Consider the following 27,432-nt stretch of genomic DNA (forward strand, 5'->3'; position numbering starts at 1 on the left):
ACTCTCAGAGCAGAAGCTGCTGTTGGTGCTTCTTTATTACCAGTGTTTCTTGCTTTCACTTTGTTTTTGATCTTTGTTGGTAAGATTATGCCAGCTCAGCAAGCAACTACAAAGACAATTTTAAATAATCCAGCATTTTGACTGCTTTCATTGGGAGAGTCATTGAAAGTACCTAATCTTACAAGTGCTGGAAATGCAAGTTCCCTATTTACTCTCCAATCCACTCCAGATTGGCTTCCCTCCCGCTCCATCGAAGATGTTCTTTTCCATAACCTCCACGTTGTCAAATCAAATGGCCTTCCTCAGTCATCCTCTTATTTGATCTTTAAGATCACTTGGCCAGTTGAACTAATCCCTCCCTTATAAAACACTTTTCTCTCCAGTGTCCCTAACATATGGCCTTGATTTTCTTATCTCACTGGCATCTCCTTCTCGGTCTCTTTTCCCGACCTTTTGTCCTCTATACAACTTCTCTTTTCTATCCAGTCTTCTTAAGGTGAACTCATATAGCCTGATGGTTTTAAATTCCATCTACATTTTGATGACTTTCAAGTTTCTATCTCAGGCCAAAATCTCAACTGGAGCTCCAGACTCATATGCAACTGCTTACTTGGCATCTTCACTTGGATAACTAATAGGCACCTTCAACCTAACCTGTCCAAAACAGAACAATTGATTTTCCTCCCACATTTATTCTTCCTCCAGTCTTCTCCACTTGGTAGGGGGCCCGTAATCCACTTACCTGCTCTAGCCAAAAACTGAGTCATTTTTTATTTATCCCCTTTCACTTATCTATCATATCTAGTGTATCGGTCTTACTGACTCTACCTTCAAGACATCCTGAATCTTCCCTTCTTTGTCCGTTTCTAAAACTATCATCTGAGTGCAAATCACTATTACCTCTAACTTGTACTAACGCAATTGCTCTTTTTATTGGTTTCCCTTTGTACATTCTTGATCCTCATAATCCATTTTCATAGAGCTATCAGAATAATTTACAATTATGTCTAATTTAATGTTAATCCCTTAATTAAAATACTTTAGTAGCACCCTTTTGGACTTTGACCAAAATCCATATTCTTTACCAAGACCTTTAAGCCCCTCCCTATAGGACAGTGTTATCTCATAACGCTTATTACTATCTGAAATTAATCTGTTAATTTCTTTACTTATTTATTGTCTGTCTCCTCCCTTTAGACTCAAAATTCTGATTACAGAATTGCAACAGAACAATTACCTGTTTTTTTCCCTACCATAACCTCAGCAATTAATAGGTGATCAATAAATACCTATTGACTGAATCTTTTGTATACTATAAAGCTCTCTGAATGCCCAATCTTCATGGCAGAAGTGACTTCTTCCACATTTATGCTTGCATGACACTTTGAACAAATCAGTATTATAGTACTTAGGTGTTTAAAAGCTTATGTCCTCATAGAGCGTGAACTTTGTGAGTATAAACCATGCCATTTTCTTCTTTGAATTCCTAGGGTCTTACTCACTACCTGGTAAGGAGTATACAGACAAATGAGTATTTACTGAATGAATAAATGAATGCATGCTATTGAATGGTCAGAGATTTGAAACATTATTTCCTAAAATGACTTTCATCAGCAGAGGAGAAAAACAAAATAAATATTATCCCTGGCTCTGGAAAAACAACTAAAACAGTTAAATATGCCATGTTTCTGCAAAAGAACTCCTAACAACGAATAGGACAAAAACACAGGAAAGGAAGGATTTTTAGGTTAAAGGATTTAGTTAGCTTGCCTCCGGATTTGCTAACCAACTTTAGTGCTATAACAATGGCTCCAGAAATAAACCAATTTCTGGCAGCCATATGGCCCACACAATCTTTGGAATTTTCAGAAATGTTTATCATCACACTGGGAATGCAATGGACTTCTTTCCTTGTCATTATGGCAAGGGTTCATTTGGAATCTACTAAATTGATGGCCAAGGGCACATGTATTACCTCTGCTCTCAGAACTATTAACGACAGTTCTTTTAAACTGGCTCAACCATGCCCAATCTGTTGACAGAGAACAATGTCCCTCCTTCTGCCCTTCTGGCCATCAGGACATGTGGGAACCCAGAAGCATGCCTATAGTTATTAGTGCATGAATTTATTCTCCTTATTTGGCAAACACTTTTCTAACAAATCTGGTGCCAAAAAATTCCTAAAATAAAAATATACATGCTTTGCTGATCCACTTCATGTGAAGAGTTCAAATGCTTCTACTGTATTTATTATTATAGAGTAGCTCATCTAATATAATTTGAAGTTGATGAAGACTTTCTGTTAGCCCCTTAGGGCCTTTAGTTTTGACCTGTCTGCAGAGAGAGTGAAAAGGGCTCGACATAACTCTTCAGCTGCAGAATAGAAGATAGTGACTAATAAGCACCTCAGCAAAAAGCATTTGTTGTTTTCAAAATATTTTTGAGTGCCTGCTTAGTTTAGTTCTGCTTTTTTGGTAAATGGACTTGAATTTCCAAAACTTGGGGAAAGAACTGGATATACAAGTGAATGAAGCTGACAGAACTCTTAATTACATCAATGCAAAAAGATCGTCTCCAGGGTGTATAATATTAAAACTGGCAAAAGTCAATGACAAAGAAAAAATATTAAGGGCAGCAAGAAAGAAGAAAATAATCTACAAGAGAACCCCCACCAGGCTTTCAGCAGATTTCTCAGCAGAAACCTTACAAGCTAGGAGAGAATGGAATGATATATTTCATAAATGGATTTGAATATAACCCTCTTTTGTGTATGCATGTGTTACTCTGGGGTACCCAGAGACCAGATGATAAAGCTTTGTTCCTTAACTTCTTATATAACTTCACACCCTTGAAAAATCTTGACATTTTCCCAAGGCATATTCTGCTCCTTATCTCCTTCTTCCAGGTCTTTAGGAAGCTGAGAAAGAACTCCCTTTCCACAGTGCTCTTACAGCGTACTGGCAACGTGTGATTCAAAAGGCAGCAGAAACTCGGTTTCTTTCCACCTTCTAACTCGCGGCTATCGTGCTTATGTTTTGGGCACATTTCAATCTGACAAATGGGTGGGTATGTTGGTGGGAGTGTGGGATTAATAATAATATATACTTGATTAACAGGGGAAAATGAAGAGCAGAATTTTAAAGAGGAGGAATGTACAATGGAAGAGACGATAAAAGGAGAAATGAGAATAAGTGAAAAGAAAACTGAAAAATAACGGTGAAAAAAACAATGAGAGAGAATAGGAAGAAGTTACCAAGGACTGATTGCTGTTACTAATCTCAGTACCTCCAACCTGTCTCCACCCCCTGCAAAGGCGTTGCATGGCAACTGGCCAGCTCTCTAAAAATGTTTCTGATCCTTACTGGACCCCTTGGGCCATTTTCCATTACTCACTTGTTCATTGCCTACACTTTGCAGATGTGGAGGTATGAGGCTGAGTATATTCGTTTTCTATTGCTGCTGTAACAAATTACTCTAAATTTGGAAGCTGCTTAAGCACAAATTTATTCTCTTCTGTAGATCAGAAGTCTTACATGGGTCTCATCAGACTAAAATGCAGTTGTCAGTGGTTCCTTTCTGGACACTTTAGGGGAGTATTAATGTCCTTGCTCATTCTGGTTGTTGGCAGAATTTAGTCTCCTGCAGTTGTAAAACCGAGAGCCATGTTTTCTTGTTGGCTGTCAGCTGAAAGCCACTCCCAGCTTTGGGAGGCCACCTGCCTTCCTTAGCTCACGGCCTCCTTCCTCCATCTTTAAAGGCAGTAGCAGCAGGTTACGTCCTTCTCATTGCCCGTCTCCTACGCTTCATCCACTGTCACATCTGTCTCCCTCCGACCACGGCTGAGAAGAGTTCTCCGCCTGTAAGGACTCATGTGATTAGATTGGGCCCACACGAATAATGCAGGATAATCTCCCCATCTCAAGGTCTGTAACCTCAACTACGTCTGCACAGTCCCTTTTGCCAGGTAAGGTAACACATTCACAGGCTCTGGGGATGAGGGAGCGGACATCTTTGGGGGCCGTTATTCTGCTCACCACACTCAGAGTATGGGGTGCTGAACAACGTGACTTTTGATGGCTACACCTAGGAAGCTTAGAGGAAGGAGAGGAGTTGGAACATGCAAAACGAATGAAGCATATTCGCAGGGTCTTGTTTTCATGTGAGAACATTAAATTAGCAGAGCCAAACAAGAATCGAAGGGTTCCTGGGTAAGCGGAACTTACCAGGACTCCCTTCAAAATGAATGCTAATAGGTTCTTTAACAGAAGGAAAAAGAAAACGAATGGGGCATTAATCATAGAATTTTAGAAGGGACCTACAGATCATATTAATTTACTAATTTAAAAAATTTCTTGGAGGCCGGCCCCATGGCGTAGTGGTTAAGTTCGGCGTGCTCTGCTTTGGTGGCCCAGGTTCACAGGTTTGGATCCTGGGCATGGACCTACACCACTCATCAGCCATGCGGTTGTGGTGACCCACATATAAAGGGGGGGAAGACTGGCACAGATGTTAGCTCAGGGCTAATCTTCCTCAAGCAAAAAAAGAGGAAGATTGGCAATAGACGTTAGCTCAGGGTTAATCTTCCTCAGCAAAAAAACCAAACCAAAACAAAACAAAATTTCTTGGGCAAGCCCCAGTGGCCTTGTGGTTAGGTTCAGATCCCTCTGCTTTGGGTCCCAGGCATGGACCTACACCACTTGTCAGTGGCCATGCTGTGGTGGTAGCCCACATACAAAAAGAGGAAGAACGGCAGCATATGTTAGCTCTGGGCAAATCTTCCTCAGCCAAAAAAAATCAAAAACCAAAAAAAAAACCCCAAGTTAAACTTTTTGAGAAAATTATAGATTTACATGCAGTCTTAAGAAATTATACCGATACCCAGTTTCCCCCAATGGTAACATTTTTTTGTAACTATAGTACAATATCAAAACCAAGAAATTGGCATAGATACAATCCATTTTATTCAGATTTCACCAGTTTTACATGCACTCATGCGTACGTGTGTGTAGTTCTATGCAATTTTCTCACGTGTGGATTTGTGTGACCATCACCACAGTTAAGATAAGGAATGATTTGGTAATTTTTAAAGCAGGCTCTTTGAATTCTAAGAGTTCCATCGAGGTGGTTCAAGGGATGCTGTAGCAGAGAGAGAGAGAGAAGTGCTGGGCCAAGTTAAGTGGGATTTCAGGCACTTTCTCTTTAAACAAAACGGTCTGCTTTTATCTGTTTCAGGTACTGAGACTACATATACAATTTTGTTTGATGAAAGGATCCTGTAGCTAAAAACCATCAGCTCAGTCCAACACTTTCATTTTACAGGTGAAGAAACTGCATGTGCTTTTATATATACATGTGCTCCAGCACATACACCACGATTAGCACTCAACCCTAACGATCAACGTTCATCTGCAAAGTTAGCTAATGATCAATATGGAACATTCACAAAAATTCCTCCCTTTCCTTCAAACGTGAACACTTTCCATTTAGCAGCCATGAAACAGTAATTTAGGATATTTTCCCATCTTAATTAAATATTTGGTTCACCTTAGAAATAAACTGTCAGGAGATTAAGGACCTTATTTGGTTCATTGCCCGGAACACAGTAATCAATCAGTGCCTCAGGGAAATGTCTGACCTTAATTGGCAAACATTAGAGTTTTGATGAACATGTATAATACTATCTTCGCCTCCTTTCCACGATTGGAAGGAGATGGTTGTAGAAAAGTGCCCTATTCTTCGGTGATAAACTCAACAGAAGTATAGTGTACAGAACATGTGTACACTGCATTCTTCACTGATTTCACAGAATCTAGAGATACACGTTCAGTTCTGTGGAAAGTTTGAAGAGGAATATTCACAACTGAAGTCTTCTGGAGGGGAACAACCAGGGTCTGATAGGAAGCCCTAAGAGAATTGTAGAGCAGGACACGTTTTCCTTGTAGAAGAGATTTGGAGGAAACAGCATACCTTTTTTCAAATGTCTAGAAAATAGCCCTGCAAAAGAATTACTGTATATCTGTAGAGCAGTACCAACGTGTGAAGATAACAAAGACACATTGTCCATGCAATATACAGAGAGACTTTTCAACAATTACAGCTGCCTCAAAATAGAATGGAAGCCCTTACAGAGCAGTGAGCTTCCTGTTACTGGAATCACTCATGCGGAGGCTTACAAGAGATGGTTTTGAGGGATCTTCCGCACTGAGTTGGAAGTTGGACCTTATGACTTCTAAGGTCCCTTCCAACTGAAGACTGTATGAGCGAGGCAAGAAACTCTAATAGTAGTCCAAATCTGCCTTCCTGTGCATGAAAAAATCAACTGATTTGCTTATGTGGGTAGGATTTCCTACTGGGAAAATGATACAGATACTCTAATGTATTCATTTTTTAGAAGACATTCATAGAGCCCGTACTATGTGCCCCGTAGTGTTATATACTGAGGATATAACAATGAACAGATGGATCTTATCTATATTGACAAAATAAGTGAGAGAGAAAGGGATATGATACAGGATGGTGTATGTTTATATATTTCTATGTTCCAGATTAATGTGAATCTCTGTTATTATGAATGAAAAAATTAATATTAGAACATAAAATACGAAACCTAATTTTAAAATAGCAGTATAATATGTTAAATAAGGAGTCTTCAAGATAATGTTGAAAATTATATTCAATCAGCTACTAATAACAAAATAGAGAACATTTAATTTTATTAAAAATTTCCAATTTATAACCAAAATATACAACCACTACATTTAAAAGCAGTTTGTACACTCACAGTTAAAGTGCTAAGTAAAAACATTTACAAAAACTGACATCAGTCTACTGTAAACAAAATAAATCTACAAGAGCAGAGTGCAAAGCACATCCAGCTAATGTGAAAGTACAGTTCATGCTCTAATCAAGTGCACTTGCCCTCTACACATCTCAACAGCAGTAACTTTTCCACCATTTGGAAATGAATGAACAATTATAAACACATGAAAAAGAAACATGAAGAACTAATGCCACAAAATACAAGTCTTTAGCATAAATACTTTCTAACTAGATGTTTATATGATAAAGCAAGATTAAAATTTTAGAATCAATTCAATTCAGTATAAGGTTTGAAAACTAAATTGCTAAGTGCCAGCCGTTTAAAAATAAGTTTTTTAAAATGTTGGAAAAGGAGTATCTTTTCTACCTTTTTCTATCTCTTGAAAAACGTAGAAGGTGGTGCCATTGTTGTGAACAGTAAAATGAGGAAAGACATTTTTACAAGAACAGACTCAGTGCTCATCTGGAAATTTGATATCAACAAGCAGAGCTGAAAGACAGGCCTAGCTGGAAGGTAGGGTAGACTGAGACAGTCTTAGAAGAATAGTGTGGGTGATAGAGATCTAAGATGCTCCAGACACATCCTTGGAACTGGAAAACACAGGATTAGCAATGCCCTGACTTCATATGACCCATAAATATAAATGACTAGCTCCCTTCCTCAAGGTCACTGAAAATATGCAGCACCGTCAGCCATCATGTGGGTTCAGGAAAGAGAGGCAGATTCCCAAGTTAGGTTACTTAATGATATCTCTTGCCTCAAAATAATCCCACCCCCACTAATTAAATTATTTCCACTTTTGTTTTAAAGCTTAACATTCTACCAATTGATAGCAATTTGTGCCAACAGCAGTGCAGGTTTCTCTTTAAGAGAGATAAAAGGCCTATAGTCACTAACACTTTAATATGAATTAGTTAAAGCAAATTTCCTTCTTCCTAACACTTGAGCTAGGTTACACTTTGGAAGTATTCTAAGGAAGACTGGGATAGAAGGCAGGCAGAAAGTCTTGGGGAATGCAGCATTTGAGGAAGAGGCCAGATGGAGAGAGGATGTACCTGGGCAGGGCTCAGGGTACCACCTAAGAAGAAGTGTACCAGCAGTTATTGAGAGATCAAAGTAAGCTTTCTCACTACAAAAGTTAAAAGTTTATCCAAAGCCAAGACACCTAGATTAACACTGGAGTGCATGAGATCAGCTCTTGATGGCTAACCTGTTACCCTTATTATTCATAATAATATTATTTATATGAGGAGATGTAATTTGAGTTTGGAACTACCCAATTTAGAACCTTTTAGATCATAGCTCTATCTAAAATTGGGGTTTCCTATGTAGAAACTTCATATTTTCGTATGTACTTTTATACTCATATACTTCTATTCTTATAACCTGAATATAGGTATAAAGAAAATCATTAAATGGTATTTTAAGGCAAATTTGTTGACTATATATCATAGCAATATTCATTATTTTCGAATACCTACCAAGAAGATGAAATTCTATAGCTTGCAAAATTTGGGTCCTCATTAGATGGGGGGGAGCTATTTTGCTTTTAAATGATACTTCCAGACTAATCCTTTGATATATGACAATATCTCAGGTTATGAAAGCTTAAAAACTACACAGACTTAATGAAAGCCTTATGTAACTTATGTATTTCCAAAAGGTACTTGCTTCAATCACTGAAGTCATTTTGATAAAATATCTTTTAAAACTGGGAAATTTAATGACAAAACAAAGCAGAATTTTCTTGATAAACCTGTGCTTATCTGTAGTTTGAGTCTCCTTCATAAATTTTCTGATAGGTTGATAAGTTGGGAAGTTAATAATTTGTTCTAAAATTTCCTTTGTTGGGTTGTTTCTTGAATATTATGAAATTGCTAACATTTGATCACTTTTGACCAACAAAACCAGCAATTTTACATAGTTCAGAATAATATTATCCAATTATGACCACGTAGTAACAAATCTCCTTGGCTGATTCTCAGAAACAATAGTTCATTTACCGGAGAGTTTTCTGCTGAGACGACAACGTTAAGAAAACAAGGCAAAACAAAAAAATGCCCCCCCAAAAAAGTCCACATTAAATACATGTGAGTCTGGGGGGGGTCACATTTTAAAGTGAAAATAGCCAATAACTATTATTAATTGTAGACATATCTTTATATAAAGTGCCCCTAATTCAGTATCAGATTAAAATACAGAAAAGTCAGTATTTTTCTTAATTACAAAATTTTAAGTTAGAAGAAATAGCTTACATAGCTCTTTCAAATAATGAAAATAAGACAATTTCATAGCCTTTGAGTGTCAAATAAACCTTTTTTTTGGGGCTGGGAGAGAGGGATGGTGGTTTGCTATCTTTATCATGCCAAAGTAAATGTTTAAACTGCAGCCACTCCCTCACATATGCAATACTTCGAAACTTCAATGAAAAAATTAAAACTTTCAAAAATAAAATTTGGCATTTGAAAATAAAAGCAGAAAAGTTGTTTGAAGTTGGTGTTAAAGATATGTGAAATGGGGGGCCGGGGGCCGGCCCCATGGCTGAGTGGTTAAGTTCGAGTGCTCCACTTCAGCGGCCCAGGGTTTTGCCAGTTCGGATCCTGGGCGCAGACCTAACACCACTCATCAGGCCATGCTGAGGTGGTGTCCCACATGCCACAACTAGAAGAACCCACAACTAAAATATACAACTATGTACTGGGGGGCTTTGGGGAGAAGAAGGAAAAAAAAAAGAAGACTGGCAACAGTTGTTAGCTTAGATGCCAATATTTAAAAACAAAAAAAAAAGATGTGAAATGGGGTAATTCTAGAAAAGTTAAATTTTTAAAAAAGATGAATGATAAAGAATTCAGACTGACTCACAACTAAGGTAGAAATATCACCTGATAACAAGAGAACTTACAGACAAATATTTTCACATCAGAGAATTTATGATTTTTAAAACTAATTTTAGGTTCACATATAAAGAAGATACATTACTTTCAAGTATATATTCACCTCGGCTCAACGTAGAGAAGCACTATGTTGATGTTGTCTCAGAAATATAGAATTATTTCATATTGGTTTCTAATGACAAGAGTAGTTCAGGGAAGAATTATCTGAGGCAGGTCTAAGGGACGGAAGACATTTGTAAATTTCCTTTTCAAAACTGGGGAGGGAAGAAGAAGAGAAGCAGAAAAATGGCAGATGGAGAAATATAAATTAGATCACTCTAGGATTATCTGTTTTATCTTGTAGAATATCCCACTATCAAAACCCAGAAAATATTCAATGAAATGTTTGAACATCAGATTCAAGTTTAGGCTAACGATATTTATATTTAAGAGAACAGAGATCACAATATTTTATGCCAGGGGCCAGCCCCCTGGAGGAGAGGGTAAGTTTGCATGCTGCACTTCGGCGGCCCAGGGTCTCACGGGTTCAGATCCCAGCCATGGACATGGCACCGCTCATCAGGCCACGCTCAGGTGGCGTCCCACACAGCACAACCAGGAGGACCTACAATTAGAATATACAACTATGTAGTGGGGGGCTTTGGGGAGAAGAAGAAAGAAGACTGGCAACAGATGTTAACTCAGGTGCCAATCTTTAAAAAAAACAAAAATTTCATGTCATTTTTTTCTGTATATCAATTTAAGGTGCTTATTGTTGGTGCTTTAGGAGTCTTCTCCCACGGGAAAAAAAGGTCATGTCAATTATTTGTAACCTTTCTTTCACTTTTATTATCTGTAATCTAATTCTCCTCCTTTAAAATTACTTAAAATCATGAATGGAGAACAAAGTTAATAACATATCTAACTCCTATCAATTTAAGTATAAATTGCATTAACAGTGTAGGCTGATTAGTAAATACGCTTCATGGAAGAACAACAAGAATAAAAGTAAGCCCAGAACAATGATTATAAAACGCTCAAGGGACAACCAAATTAGAGACAGGCTGACTTTGAGACACTGCCCAGGCTAATCCCCTTGTTCCTTTCATTTACAGATGAGAAAACCAAGGCCATAAGAGGTAAAATTCCAGTTACATAGCTCATTGAAAACAGAGGCAAGACTAGAAATCAGGTCTCCTGATTCAAAATTTTGTGGTATTTTAAAAATAACATAATGCATTTTTACTAAGCATTAAAAAAAATCTGTCAATTTAGAAAACAGAAATGATTAAGCTCTAAAGTTTCTTCTTTTAAGTCAATAAGCAAAATACAATTACAGAAATATTTGCAAGTTAGCAATACAAACAAGCTGACTTACTTAACAAAAACCTCAGGGCAATAATAAAAATAATAATATAGTTTACCCTACTTCAGGAAATATGATAAAGTAACAAGCTTGGAAAATATCGATGTCTTATAAATACTAATGTTACTAGTGAATGGTAATTACCAAAATAATGGAACACTGAATCTTCAAAATCTGAATTACTACAAGGTAAAAAACTTGTTTCTCTATCAGGGAAGACTGGTCACAGTGGCCAATAAAATGAGAATAAATTATGAGCAATGTTATAATACCAATGAAACGTCCAAGAAAGAACACAACAGATTTCCTGAGATAGGTGATTATTTAAAAAAATAGTCTGAAGGAAACTATCCTTGAATGCATTTAAATAGATTGAACTACTCTCTCGTATAGGAAGTAATGTTGATAGGCATGGTATTTGACTGACATATATGTGAAACTTTACCTTCTTTTATCTTTAGGGTAACAATATTTTACTTTCTAATTAGAGATCATAGAATAAGAAATAGGCTTATTAACTTATATTAACTCTTTATAAATCAACCAAATAGGAATGTCTACAAAGATGGCTAGTTCTGGGTAGACCTTAATGTTTTCTTTCCTAGGAGATTTCGGATCCTGAGAGAAAATTATAATCCTCTGTCAATTTGACTATTAAAGAAGTACAGGATTAAAATTAAATTAGAAAAAAACCCCAGGAGACTGATTAGTCAGATGGAAGGTAAAGGATTCTTAGTCTTCCTATTTCTTTCCCAAAACTCATATAACTAGACAATAAAGAAGGGGAGAGAAATTATGAAGAAATGTAACATAATTTTTTCATATAAAATAGATAGAAATGACGTAAGAATAATGTATAAAATTATATAGCTACTAGGAAACATAGCTGAGTTAAACATAAACACTTTTTCTTACTTTAATCAGTTGTAAAAAGGCATAAAAGTTTAAAAGAATCATGAGTTCCTTTGCAAATCCTAATTCTATAAAAATGCTATCTTTTATGTGTTTATGTGTGCAAAAAAGGGAAAAATCCTTACTTTACACAGATTAAACAATTGTATAAACAAATATACAAATAATTAAGATAATGTTACAACCTAAAATTTAAAGATTGGCCATGATGAAAACCAACAAGTTACAGTAATCAGCTTTTAAAAAAACTTGTTCTTAGTCAGAAAGAATTAGGCACATGGAAGTCCTCAAAGAAAAAAAGTAATAGGGCTTACACTCCTCTTTATATTTTTCTTAGGAATTTCAGTGAAGCCAAGCTAATGTATTACGTAATTCCATACCAAAAGAAAAATATAATGGAGATCCCCAAACTTCTGCTGAAAGTGACCTATAAATTCAACTGTAAAATTTGAGAGCACACTCTGTTATAACATACATTAAAGAGCCAACACAATTTAAGGGCATAGCTACTCTTGAAAAAGAACCACATTTTTAAAAGGTTAATTAGATTACTGACGTAAAGCATGTACCAAATGAATACTGGTCCAATTGCCTATTGTGTTGTTATTCCTAAATACCACTGAAAGCCATAGCCTCAAATTCTAACAGAAACAAAGATTATCAGTAGAGCAATTTATAGGTTATAGAGCACTATAATACTTTATCTAATTTGATCCTCACAACATCCAGTGAGGTAGATTGGGACCAAAAATTGCCTTATCCTCATTTTATACCAAAGTTAAGATTAAGAGAAGTTAAATGACCTGTCCAGTTCACATCATAATTTGGGCCTTTGAATTCCAAGCCCCGTGGAATTTTCATTACACTAAACTATGTAAGTCATCCAAGTATGATAATATGTAAATGTACCTTTGGCATGTCAAAAGCAGTATAAATATCACCATAGTGAAATTTTGGTATATTAATGTTTTCTGAGCTCCAGCCAATAATCCACTATTTTATCAAAAAAAATTTAAGTAATTCCTTTTATTTCACAGGGATATCGCCTAAACCATAATAGTTACAATTTCAGTTATTTCCAGCTATTATCACAAAGAAACTAATGAGGTAGGTTAGAATGTAGTAAATTTTTCTAATTTGAAGAGATTCTTAGAATTTTATAAATCTATTCTAAGAAGCAGAAAATCATTACTAACAAAGGTTTGCTTGACTATTCATTCATCCAACCAGTACACAAAGATCTAACTTCACATAAAACCAAAAGCCTAAATACTTACTTCTAAGTATCACTTTCACCTTTCAAAATTAATATAAAGTGTTGGTACGAGTTTGTAAATATATATTTCTTTAATTAAAATAGTAATATGGACTGTTACTCTAAGAGAAATAAATTTCATTTGGTACAATTTACGTATTTCTTATACTTGCCACGTTATTTTGGTAAAGCAAAGACTTCATTTCACTTCATTTAAATTTAGATCCTTCAAATTTCTTTGAAGTGAGACTGCTAGGAGAAAAGTGAGTTGCATGACATGGGTTGTTCATTCATTTAAATATTTGTTGAAAAATTTACTATGTACTAAGCCCTGTGCTAGATGTTGAGTGAGTTATTAATCAACTGTTCTCTGAAACTCATTAGTGTTTTGAGCTTAATATTGTCTTGGAGCTTTTCCTTTAATTACTGAATAAATTAAATACAATATTGCTGAAATCAAAGTACTTTTCAAAAACCTTTTGATTATATGTCAAAATTTTAGAACTATTACTTTCTCACCTGTCAACTGAACAAATTAAACACTAAACATTATCATATGCTAATCACAACACAAATTAAAGTTAAGCAGATGGTAAGAAAGCTGTCCAGACTTGCTCAAGTTGGTGTAAGTTAGCTGAGTCTTGAAACTGCTGTTTTGCTATAGGTTTTTCAACTGTCTCTTAAAAAAAATTCTTAATCTGGAGTACTAGTTTGATAAATAACACAGCTCAAACTAAGTACTGTTATTCAAAACAATGAATTAACAATATTAAGTAAATTTTGTGGAGCAAAATTAAGGTACTGAAAGCATTTACACATATACCAGCAGTTACTTTAATAGAGAAGATGCAAATGAATATATAAAAATCAGGAAGCACAAAGATTTTCATAGCGATGTTCACTTAACTATCTATACTTGGCGCACTTGTACAAGAAAACCAATTAACATTTTGGCAATTGATAATATAATGCAGATGGAGATAGATGACAACATCTTTGAGCTCAAACTGGTACCTTCTGTCTTAACTTCTTATTTTTGTTTCTGAATGTTTGTTTGGGTCCTCTCAGGAGAGATTCTCAGACAAAAGCCTCATGAATTACTGATTTATTTATAAATGAGTTGTTATAAGTTTGGCCTTCAGAGAAAAGTTTACTAATTGTCAGTTAGGAGGGAATTCAGACTCTGCCTGTCTTGAGCACCAGCTCCAGTTCCAAGGAGAAAGACAATGAAGACAGAGAAAAAAGAAAAACATTTTGGGCCAAATGTTCAAATATATCTCATGAAAAATTAATAACAACAAATATTAAGATATATGTACTTTGAAAGGAGCAACATGATTACAAACAAATTATTATCAGAAAACTGACTTTTGTGCCTGATAAAAGCTTCTTTTTCAACACAATTTCTTTGACTTTCTGTTTTAAAGAAAGAGAGAAAAGTACACATGAATTAAACACATGCCAAGGAATGTACTCTAGTAGCCCTCAAACAAATCTCTTAAATCCTCAATAATCTTAAACCCTTATATTTCACAATGCTTTATAGTTTTCAAAGAGCTTTCATATGATTTTTCATTTGATCCCTATTTGACAACTTTGTGAGGTAGGTATTTATCTTCTATCTTCATTTACAAACAAGGGAACTGAGGCTCAGAGAAGTTGACTTGTTAAAGGTCAAAAACTAGCATATGACAAAATCAGGCCTCTCTAGAGTCTAGAATATTTTTCAAAGTGTGATTCTTTGATTACCTGCATAAGAATCACCTGCTATATTTTTATAACTACAGATTTTAAAGTCCTACGACCTTTGACTTACTGAATAAGAATCTTTAGGAGCAGGGCCCAGAATTCCACATCTTATAATGGTCAATAAAGTGGAGAACAATTGTGTATCAGGTAATGATATAAAAGCATGTCACTGAGTCCAGCTAGATTTTCACATGATATAATGTTACGCCAACAGATCATCATCAGGGGCAAGTCAGTTGAAACCAGCCTGCAGTCTGGCTGCAGCTTAGGTCACCTGGAAAACTTTTTAAAAAAACTACCAATTCTCATCTGAAAGAGAGGAAGATGTCGGGTATCAGAGGTTCCCCAAGTGATTCTTATCTGTAGTCATGGTTGAGGACCGCTTGTTTAAATATGCTTTTCTATAGAACACATCCAGCATTTTCAAGAATTTTTCTTTCCCTTCTGATCAATTTCATGCCTAATAAAGTTCACAGTTTTTATTGTAAACTATTTAAACATCACAAGACAAAACGTCAAACATTTTTGAGTTGATATTTTCAAGATCAAAAGATACTTCACAGCAAGACTAATCATGCTTCATTTAGCTACAGTGATTTTCAAATACCCCAAATTAGTCACCACTTTGGACTAGGTTATATATATTTCAGCTGTAAACAAGAATAATCCAGAATCTGAAAATAAGGGTATGGGGCAAAAGCTGTAGCCTGTTAGCTACTGGGCAGTGCAAGTGCAGACAATCAACTCACTGATCGGAGGGGCCTGGATACCAAGATCTGATGGCTTTGGCAAGATCACATCTCACTGTAGAAAAATACAACAATTAATACAGAGAAAACACTTTGCCATTTTGTACCTGTGTTACCACAAAAAACCTTATAATGTGTGATGCTTAGCTTATTACATGCTTCCACAGAACAGCTCTGAACATAAAGTTCTCTATGAATCACTACTACTACGTGGGAAAAAATGGCTACAAATTAAAAATTTTCCACCATGCAAATGGATAAGTTATAAAAATACAGCCATTAAAAGTAATATTTACAAAAGTAATAAAAACAGCACAAATTATAGGGGAAAAATGCCCATTGCTAATCCTAATCCTGTATCTCTCTGGATGAAGATTATTTTGATAGAATTTTGGAAGAGCCTTCAACAGACTAATCAGATTCCTTTGTTGATCTTATATTCTATTAGCTAAAATACCCTTGCTGATTTATCAAATTCTCCTACAGTTTAAAAACAGTTTTATTTTCACTTAGTGGAAAGAAAACTACAAAGTCCTACTATTCATCTGAGAAATAAACCTTGCATAGAAAATTTCTTTAATTCTGAAATTTTGGCTTATTAACAGAACTATCAGAATGTTGCCTCACAACTAGGTGATATTATACGAAAGTTCACTACAAAGCAGTCACCACACTTTTAGGATTTTTCTAAGTATAAAATATGTGGGTTTATAAAAATGCTTACCAAATAACTATCTCCTCATAGCCTAGAAATAAGAATTATTTATGTGGTAATATAATTCTTAGCATTTTGGATGCCTTGATGTTCCAAATTTGATGCAATATAAAAAGCAAACATTTACTTTTCCAATGGACACAATCTGCACTGACTGAAAGCTAACAGTGAGTTACAGCAATCAGTCATGCAAAGGCAAAGAATAAAATCTGCTTTTTAAACAGTACAAGTTCTCCACTTTCAACAGGACAATTTAAGCACTGGTTCCATCTTCTTCAATAACCCGATTCATGCTGGTGCCATGTGTGATGTGAGTCATAGGATTATTACTGAGATCTCTGATGCTGCTATGTCGTGACTGTTCATTGAGCCGATGAGAACTACTGTGCCTGGAGTGATCCGTTAGTCGTGACATGCTGCCATGAGGTAGTCTCTCTTCCATTCCTCTGTAACTGCAGGGAGTATACCTAACACAGGAGAATTTATTTTGAAGCAGGTAACAGAACATACTAGAAAATAACACTAAAAATTTTCATGAAAATGCTGCATTAAATTAAATGATTAGGAAACCAACAAGTGAAAAAGTAACAACCAACTTTTGATGATTTACATTTTAAATATTTAAAAAATTTCTCATCTGAGTAAAAGAGCAGTTAATTCTTATTTACTAAAAGACATTTCACATTCAGGATATAAACAGTTTTAAATTTGATTCTCATGTTTTGGTAAAATAATTATGTTTGCAAATAAATTATTTCAGAATGAGCTTGTTATTCTAGTTAATAATTATTATTTGGCATAATGATTATTGCCCTAAACTGAGTGAAAGATTTTTCCAAATATGATTTGACAGCTAATTTTGAGATCTTTCACCTCTCAATGACTTCATAAGCATCTATTTCAAATAAATATGACAAGTGAAAAACAGCAAAATATGATGCAGTGTTCTAGAAATGATATCACAGTAAATAAAAAATAAGAACAAATCATTATTTAAAATTATGAATTGGATATTTTCTAAAATGAAACAAATCTTTGAGTTACAAATAAGACTCAAAGAATATATTTTTCATAAAAAAATTACCATATTAAGTTCTTATGTATAATTATTTAAGTGAAATATATGGCTATCCACAAAGTTCTAGAATATGAGCAACACACCCATGGATAATTAGGAATCAACTACATAGAAAAATAAATTTAATTTTAGTGTTTAATCTCAATTGTATATATGGGAATTACCAAGTTTATTTATCTTCTTGGAGTCATTTAAACCACTGTGACCATCTACTCTAATACAGGATATGAAAATGTACATTGATTTTTACATAAGCTTAGGCAAAATAATTAGGATGGTTAATTTGCAGAAAAGATAATATGGTGCATTCCAAAGTTAAAATGAAGGAAACTTAAAGATGGTTTACTCTTCTTGATTCTCTTTACTATTTGCTACCATTAATGTAAATAATCGAATTTATTGAAGTTTCACTAGTATCTCATTATTCATTCCCTAGCTTTCCCTTGTTGTGTCACCTACTTACCATCCTAATCACTCATTCTCAAACCTCTACCTACCACCTATCCACTTCCTTTTCCACCCATCCTCTCATCTAACTACCAATTACTTACTCTTTGAAGTTGACGTCCAGGTGTAGGGGTATTTACCTAAGTCTATTTTATTTTACATAGCACTGAGATCAATAATTATCCATCAAGGAGTCTGGACTAGAGTGAGTATTGAGAACAAGTGTGTGTGTGTGTGCATGTGTGCGTGATCTCATAGCCAAGATACCACAAGATAATGAGAAAATGATGGCCAAAAGACAGTGTTAATATGTAAAGAATTAAAAACTGACTAATGCGAAAAGAAATTCCTATGAGATGGCTTTTGGAATATGAAAATCCTTATTTAGACTTTTAGGTTCAGAGTGGTTTTGGAATCTTTCAAATCTGCTCTGAAGTTCTGGGCATGGCAGAGAGTTTTACAGTATGAGTATTCATGCAGCACATTATAGAACACTCTTAGTAGCCTGCCATTATAGTTCTGAACTCTGAATTTCTGGAAAATGCCCACCTTATTTCTAGAATCATTAGTTATTTGATAGATTTATTTGCCTCCTAATATATACATACGCCTAGCATTGTGCTAGACACTGTGGGGGAATAAAGAGGTGTCTGCACCTAGTTCTCATTCTCCAAAAGCTGCAAACTTAAGCTGAGGCAAGGCAACTGTACGGAAAATAGGTCATACCAAAAGAATCATTAAAAAGCAATTAATTAACCACCTTGGATATGGGAATTAAGCAGGCCTTAGAGGATGCGTATGATTTTGACTAAGCAGAGAGGTAGGAAAGGCATTACAGGAAGTCATAATCTAACTTCTGGTTTCCACGATACTCTACTCTAATTGATTCCCTCATATGTCTAGAAGTACCTTCTCTGAACTGCATGCTGGCTATTCTTCCTGTATTATTATTACTGTAAGTATGGACCAAGGTTTTGTTCTTGGTCTGTTCTTTTTTATTATAATTCAAGGGTTTCTATTTCACAATTTTAATTACCAACTACCCTATACTAATGATTATAAACTTTCCAAGCTCCAGTTCTATTCAGAGTACAGAGGCTGAAATTCCCTATATTTAATGGCCTTCAGAAATTCTCTACTCAGTATGAATTTATCTTTTTATTACCATTCATTCATCCTATTTATCTCCTCTAAGATATTTTCACAGGCCCATCTTTCCCTTGTCTGAAGTTCTATAGCATCGATCATCTCTAACACCCACTGTTTTAATAATATGCTGGTTTGCACTACTATTTATTGGTTCTTATGTATATGTCCTATCTTCCTTATAAGGTTATATGCTCCTAGAATGCAGAAATTATACTTGACCTTTCTTTATATCTCTTTATACAGAGATTGCCACATGCATAGGAGTTGTACTATAAATTCCTTCCTCATTCCTTATTGAAAAAGATGAAGCTAAAAATGTCAAATGTCAAATAATGCTGACAGTTAGTTCATGGAGGACGGTGTTGACAAAATGCATTCTAAAAGACTGATCTCCACCCCTTATCAATGTCTTAAATTAGGACCCCTAAATTACTGTAGAAACTCCCAAACTGGGCTATTTACAACTCCTCCTCTCCCCTGCTGTTGCTAAAGTGATCTTTCTGAAATACAAATATGATTTTATCACCCCATGTTCAAAGTCCTTTAAAGTTTTTCACCACTGTCAGGGAAAAAGTCCAAACTTCTCAGCATGTTTCATCTCCTATAACTGCCCAAACATTACATACTATGCTCTGGCCATACTCCAGTACCTAACTGCCTGCTTGTCTTCTTTGCCTTTGCATATACGTACTGTTTCCTTGTCTTTAATTTCCAACTGCCTGCTCTGAATTCTATTCAAAGAAGAAGTGCTATCCTGTCTGACTTTCCATGATGAGTTAGATGGTTTTCTTCTCTGGATCCCAAAGTACCTATGATTTTATTATATCCATTAAAGTGTATTATAACTGATTGTTTACTCTTCTGTCTTCCCTCTCTGCATCCCTAGCACTTAGAAAAATGCTTCCTATATAAGAGTACTCAATGGAAGGAAAAAAGTAGGAAAGAGAAAGGATCTTTAAATGTGGTTAAAAACAGGTTATTGGTTATGTTAGAAAGTATAGTTTAGGTGGGTAAGAAGGAAAAAACCCTAGATATACAAGAAATTAAAGACAGAATAGGTAGAAAGGAAATATATAAAATATTCATTTCAAAAATCTGGCAAGGAGGGGCCGGCCTGTGGTGTAGTGGTTAAGTTCGCACACTCTGCTTCGGCAACCCAGGGTTCACCAGTTCAGATCTCAGGCATGGACTTATGCACCGCTTGTCAAGCTATGCTGTGGCAGGCATCCCACATATAAAGTAGAAGAAAATGGGCACAGGTGTTATCTCAGGGCCAACCTTCCTCAGTAAAAAAGAGGATTGGTGGCAGACGTTAGCTCAGGGCTAATCTCCCTAAAAAAACAAAAAAAATCTAGCAAGGTAAAGAAAAAGAAATGGATAAAGAAAATATATCATAGTCAAAGAAAGACTGCTGCTTTTTAAAACACACAGTAGTTAATCAAGTTAGAAGGCAAAAGAAAGCAAGCTGAGAGGAAAAACTAGAAGGTCTAAAAAGAGAGTAAGTATAGAAATCATGTAACACTAGGACAGAGAAAACTGGGAGAAAGGCTGGAATGAGACTGGAAGAATACAAGACAGTTGTAGAAACAGAGATATTTTTAAATGAACATCAAAGCTTTCCATTTTAAGCATAAGAATTTTCATTCTTTTGGTTTCCCAAAGTAGAAATCTTAAAAAAAATTTTTTTTTTGACATATTCCTTCTCTCCAGCTATGAATCCATCACCAACTCCTATCATTTCTTTCAGATCAGCTCTTCCTCTCTTCCTATTGCCACTACTCTCCAATAAGCCTTCATCTCTCAACTGAATTATTGCAAAGCGCCTAAGAAGCTTCTAATTCTAGGGTCTCCATCATGAAATTTAACAAGAAAACCCATTTGGCCTCTCAAACATTCTCTCTGTGAAGCTTTCTATGACCTCCCCCGGCCCCCGCCCCAGGATTAATCACTCCCTCCTACAGGCTACTACTGCACCTGCTGAACAGGGGTTGGCAAATGACGGCTGCTGGCCAAATCTGGCTCCTTCCTATCTTTGTAAATAAAGTTTTCCTGGAACATAGCCGTTCTCATTTTGACTACATATTGTCTATTACTGCTTTCATGCTATAAGGGCAGAAGTGAATAGTTGCAACAGAGACCATATGACCTACAAAGCCTAAAATATTTACTATGTGGCTCTTTATAGAGAAAGTTTGTCAACCTCTTGACTATACCATCACACTTACATTTTACTTTAATTGTTCACTTACAATATTTTTTTTTTTTAAAGATTGGCACCTGGGCTAACAACTGTTGCCAATTTTTTTTTTCTGCTTTATTTTCCCAACCGCCACCCCCCGCCCCCCGTACACAGTTGTATATCTTGGTTGCACGTCCTTCTAGTTGTGGGATGTGGGACGCCGCCTCAACGTGGCCTGACGAGTGGTGCCATGTCCTCGCCCAGGATCCGAACCCTGGGCTGCCGCAGTGGAGTGCACAAACTTAACCACTCAGCCACGGAGGCGGCCCCCCACTTATAATATTAATAGAAGTTGCTATCAGGTACTTACTGAGATGGACACTGTTCCAAGCAATTACATTATCTCATTTATTTTTTACAACATTCCTAAGGGGGCCGATATTATTACTATTTCCATTTTACAGAAGAGGAAATAGAGGCTTATCATTCCAGACCCCATGTTTTTAACCACAGTACTAATATTGACTACACTATCTTTCTCAACAGACTGCGAGTTTATTAAGAACAAAGGTCATGCCTAAATTATCTTTGTATTCCCAGAGTCTAGACACAGTAGGTATTCCACAATTGTTTGCTAAATTAATCTCACTAGAATAACCACTTTCACCCTGCCTTCTCCCAGCTCAATACCCTTCAATGACTCCATATTGCTTACTGTATCAAGTCTGAACTCTAAACTGCTCTGACTGGCTTTAAGTCTCACCATAATTTGGGACAACTGTACCTAGAAAAGTTCTAAAAGCTTAATATATTCAACTTCTATTTCAGAATTGGCTACTCTTCCTTCTTAAGCTGTGTGTCTCTAATTCAGCATATAAAATAAACTACGCTATCAATAAAACTCACCTGCCATCCCGGGATCTGTGGAGGCTGCCGTGGTAGCTGCTCACTTTGCTGTGGACACTCCCCGCTTTGCTTCTCTGGTCATCCACCATAGCCAGCTGAGTTGAAGAAGCATGTGTGGATGTTCCTTGAGTGGAAGTTCCTCTCGATTTTCTTATAATAGGAGTATTTGGATCCCTCAGGAGGGACTGAGCAAAATCAGGTTCCTGGAGCACCTGTCGGCTCTCATTCACTATCCTAGACAACAAAATACTAAATTTAAGATACAGACTAACATCCTTATAGACCAATAAACAATACTTTTGTGACACACTGATGTTATTCTTGAAATTAACTGCTCTCTAAGTAATGTCTTTAGGACAGATATAAGGTAACATTGCTGACAAAGGAAAGAATATAACAAAAATGCACATCAATCTGTCAACCTAAAGTGAAATGAGGGAAAGAGGACTACGTTAGACTAGGAAATCAGGATTTTAGTTCCAACTCTATCAATAAATATGTGATCTGAGGCAAGTCACTATCCCCTTTCCTTTATTTTCCTCATCTATAAAATGAAAGTATACAATTTCATCATTTCTAAAAAGTCTCTTTCAGCTAAAGAAATGTATGATTCTCAAGGACTTTGAAATATTACAAAGATATTACTACAAAGTAGAGAGGTTGTTTTCTTGCATGGTTTATAGAAGTAGCAGAGGCCTCGTCATAGGACAGATAGCACATTTTTTAACTTGTTAGAGCAGTTGTTGTAGGGCTACAAGTTGATTTTATGGCAGAAGCAGTTGTCTAGTGCTGGAATAAACATGAGTGGTCATAGTTAGAACAAAATATATGAAAAATTAATTTAAGCAAAATACAATTAAGTCTCAGACATATTAAAGTCTCAGACATAAGGGAAAAAACTTAAGGGGATAAATTATTGTCAAAAGCAAAAGTTTTTAACTGCTACAAAAGGGTTAAAAGCAGATATTTATGATGATGAATAAAGCAGTAATTAAATTAACAAAAGAGCCACTTAAATTAGTTGCAAAGATCAGTGTCTCAGTTTATGTAAATAAGTGACTGACTATGAGAATCTGAGTTAAAGTTAAAATTAGATAAACAATTTCATTAAAAAAATAAAACTCCAACATGTAAAGGCTGGATTATACAGTGAGAAAGTGCATATATTCTAAGTTTTCAAATTACAAAAGGATTGTTGTTATTGCTCTTGTTTTTAGTGCTGGGGTAGAAGCGTTGAAGGAAGACTAATATTTGTTGAGTATTTGCCTTGTGTCAGGTATTTTACATACTTTCTCCTTTGATCCTTCTTAATAATGTTTTTATTATGAAGATTACTGTCCTGAGAGGATTTTTCTAAGAGGAGATTAGATATCCATTTTTAAGAACAAATACTGTCATCCCCATTTTATAGATGAAGAAACTGAGGTTCTGAGGGATTAAAGAACTTGCCAAAAGTCACACAACAAAACCAACAGTTGGGGATCAAACTTAAGTTTAAATGGCTTAGAAGCCAATCATAAAGTAATAATAAAACATAATGTTTATGGATATCCTGAAAACAAAGTGTCAAAAACTACACAGAAGAACAAGTCAAAAATAGTTTTAAAAAAACAATGTTTGTTCCTCTGTCATCAATGGCCCTATTCATATATATGTACATCCCAAATCAATCTTGATCATTAACTTTATTTTCTAAACTTATTTTTAAAACTGGGTTCAAACTGACTTCTGGTCATTCCAAAAATTTAATCCACCTTCAAATTGTGAAGGTTTGTCCCCTCGTTTTATAGATAAAAAACAGAGGTCCAGAGAAATTAAGTGATGTGACCCAGATAATTCCAAAAGAAGATTTCTAAAAATATTTCAATGTGTCAGAATTATTAGCATAAGCAGTCTTAGATGTGGTTTCACTTAGTGGGAGAACACTAATTTGACTAGCACAATTTTAGAAACCAGTCTCTTTATAGCACAGTGTAACAGAGGGGTTAAGAGCAAAGACTAGAGTCTAGAGTCAGATTGCTTGGGTTTGAATCTCAATTGTAGCATTCACTAGCTATGAAACCTTGGTTCCATGCCTGTTTCCTTATGTGTAAAATGATGATCTCCTGTACAAGGTTGTCTAGAGATTAAATGATTTAATAATATGTAAGATGCTTAGAACAGTGCTTGGAGTATTAAATGTGCTCAATTAATTGGTAACCATCATTAACATTACTTTGTAGACACTTCTCAAAGGCTAAATCAGACAAATGCTAGAAATAGCTATAGTATGCTCACACTCTTGAGCTCCAGAATAAGGAGCTGCTACTCTAGCCCAGAGGACAGTCCTGGCTTGGAGGATCACAGCGACTCTGTTGGGTGGGGATCCATGGCTGCAGAAAATCAAATAGAAGATTCCTTGGGAATTCTAACCAGTTTCAAAAGGATTCCGGCCCAACCGGGATCCCCAAAATAACTAGGAAGATACCCCAAAAGGGTGGTTTGGTTAAGCTCTATCTGGAATTTCTAATACCACCCTATCACGGCATTGTTTGTGTATGGTCCAGAGGTGAGCAGGAATGTCTAATTCAAGCCCTTTCCTCAGCATTATGTTTTACTGTGATTAAAACATATTAAAAGATTTCAAAGAACACACAGATAAATCACAGTAAATCCCACAAGGAAGGATACTCCACAAAAGCAGGGACTTGGCCTGTCTTGTCTGCTACTGAATCCCTGGCATCCCAAAATAGTTCACAGCACACAGCAAGCATTCAGTAAAGACTTTCTTGAAGGAGGAATAAATGCCTAGGAAACACATTTTTGCTGTTGTTCTTGAATGAGTCTTTCCTTCTCTGCCGTATGAAACTGTATTTAAAGGAGAAATGCATTATCTGATATCGGTAGTAGCAGTCTCAGATATGGTAACAAGAAATGTATATTTTAAAATTGAGATTATTTTATCTCAATCTAATCTGTGTGACAGAAACTGCTAACTATTGGTATTTTAGAAAATACAGATTTTGTTAATGAGGCAATTTAAGTTGTATAAGAAAAGTACACTAACCCATATAAGGCACAAAATCTTAAATATAATCTTGAGTTTTACAGACCATCCCCCAAAGCCCATTTTCCATGGACCCTAGGTTAAGCAAAATCATAAGAATATAGACTTGACTAAGTTAGAATTTGTGATAATTCAGACATAGTATACATAAGACTTATACTAAGTAAAAAGTTTGAAATCATTTGTTCCTTTGCGAATATTGCAGGGTCTTGTTTTGTTTTACTAAATAAGGGTTCAAAAAATTAAAGATTCCTTAAATATGCCCTCACAAGTTTGCTTTGTCACATCTTATACTTTACCATGATACTCTAATATGCCATGTAGCCAACTATGAAATAAAATAATTTCTTTAACATATTTAATTTTACCTACTAATATCATTTTTCTATTTTGGCTTTAACGTGCACTACATCAGAATGGAATAACATGCCATCTTTTTGAATCATTTATGGTATACTTGGAAGAACAATGGATAATTGGAAATGGAAGTCTAATCTAATACCTGTGTGACTTTGGCCAAGGCAGTTAATCTCTCTGTGTCTGAGTTTCTCACCTGTAACACAGAGATGATAACACATACCAACCCTCAAAGGAGTATCAAGAGGTTCAAATAAGAATATATATAAAAGCATTAATTTGTTTTTAATTTTAAGAAAATCATAATTTGGATGATTTAAAACACAGACTGGCCTTCCCTCAAATATCCTGAATTAGTAAGGAATAGACCTTAAGCCTGGTTCTACTTGGCTATCTTCTCAAATAAGTTTTTAGCTTTTATACTGTGCCAATCATAACTGATAGCAGCTGAGGTTACAATCTTGTTGGAATACTTCCTCCAAATTGTCTTAACATAAGCCACACAAAAAATTTATGTGAATGTGAGGTTTGTGAACATAGTGATAATTTAATTCAACTTACTCTTTTTTCCTACGACCATGAAAAAAACTGGCCCATTCAAAGCATGTCTTTTTACTTCCAACCCAAAAAATGGAGGGAATACCAACTATGAGAGCCATCAGGTATTTCATCAGAAAAAGAATCAGGTCTGGACGACTCATTTGAGTAACCTACAAGAAGGAAAGAAAAATATCTTAAATATATAAAGAGAACTTTCTATTAAAGCCCATTATAAACTCTTTTCAAAAAATAAACAACAGTAAAATAATGCTACAAATTTCATGTTTTCACTTATACACTTCTATAGTTAATTTTCTTGTTATACGGAGAGAGACACTCCTGAAAATTTTACAATAAATTTATATTCTATATTTTGAGTCCTATATTTTTCTTATTAGCTCACACACTTCTAAAGAAAAAGATTATTAACGTAGAAAATAAAGCACGAATAGGAATAGAGGCTCAAATAATACCTATATTCTTGGCCAATTTTGCTAGTTCTATCACTGACATTGACAATATAAAATTAGGGAAGTATTAATCTTTTCTTCTCATTTTATTAATTTCTGTTCTTATCTGTAATATGTCCTTTCTTCTACCTCATGTTTACTCTGCTGACTTTTTTCAAGCTTTCTCTTTAACCTGTGAGTTATTTATAAGTGTATTTTCTAGTTTTTAGTCAGATGAGTTTTTTAAAAATTTCTTTTTATTGCTGGTTTCAAGTTTAATTATTGCAGTCAGAGAATATGGTCTATATGATTCTTAAATTTTACAAACTTCTTTTGTGATTTAGGACAAAGTCAATTTTTGGAAGCATTCCTTGCATGCTCAAAAATAATGCATTTTCTCTATTTGTTGGGTACAAAATTTTCTGTATGTATTAGATCAACTTTATTAGTTGTTCAAATCTATATTCTTGACTAATTTTCTGTTTACTTATCCATTTTAATAGAGGTATGCTAAAATCTCTTACATAACTGTGGACTCATCAGTTTTCCTTCTAATCCTGTCAGTTTTCACTTTCAAGCCGATGAAAGCTGTTACGTAAATTCAATAATGCTCTAGCTGCTCATTTTACTTTATTACAGTCATATGTTTAATGACGGGGATATATTATGAGAAATGCTGTCGTTAGGTGATTTCGTTGTTGTGCGAACATCATAGAGTGTACTTTCACAAACCTAGATGGTATAGCCCACTACACACCTAGGCTCTATGGTACTAATCTTCTGGGACCACACTGTATTATATGCTGTCCGTCGTTGACTGAAATGTCATTATGCAGCATATG

General features: G+C 35.3%; 1 protein-coding gene across 2 annotated transcripts in view; it reads right to left on the minus strand.

Moving 5' to 3' along the window:
* Positions 1-12,973: 12,973 nt before the first annotated feature.
* The window catches only part of FZD3 (frizzled class receptor 3), an 86,342-nt gene continuing 71,883 nt past the window's right edge, over positions 12,974-27,432 (minus strand). For both annotated transcript variants that reach the window (XM_044766885.2, XM_044766884.2), the window contains exons 5-7: positions 26,163-26,311; positions 22,199-22,432; positions 12,974-16,906 (exon numbers count right to left, since the gene is read on the minus strand). In XM_044766885.2, the coding sequence (XP_044622820.1) occupies positions 16,693-16,906; positions 22,199-22,432; positions 26,163-26,311 (597 nt within the window). In that variant the 3' untranslated portion in view covers positions 12,974-16,692. The remainder of the gene's footprint in view (positions 16,907-22,198; positions 22,433-26,162; positions 26,312-27,432) is intronic.

This window comes from Equus asinus, chromosome 3, assembly GCF_041296235.1.
Source record: "Equus asinus isolate D_3611 breed Donkey chromosome 3, EquAss-T2T_v2, whole genome shotgun sequence".
NCBI classification, from domain to species: domain Eukaryota; kingdom Metazoa; phylum Chordata; class Mammalia; order Perissodactyla; family Equidae; genus Equus; species Equus asinus.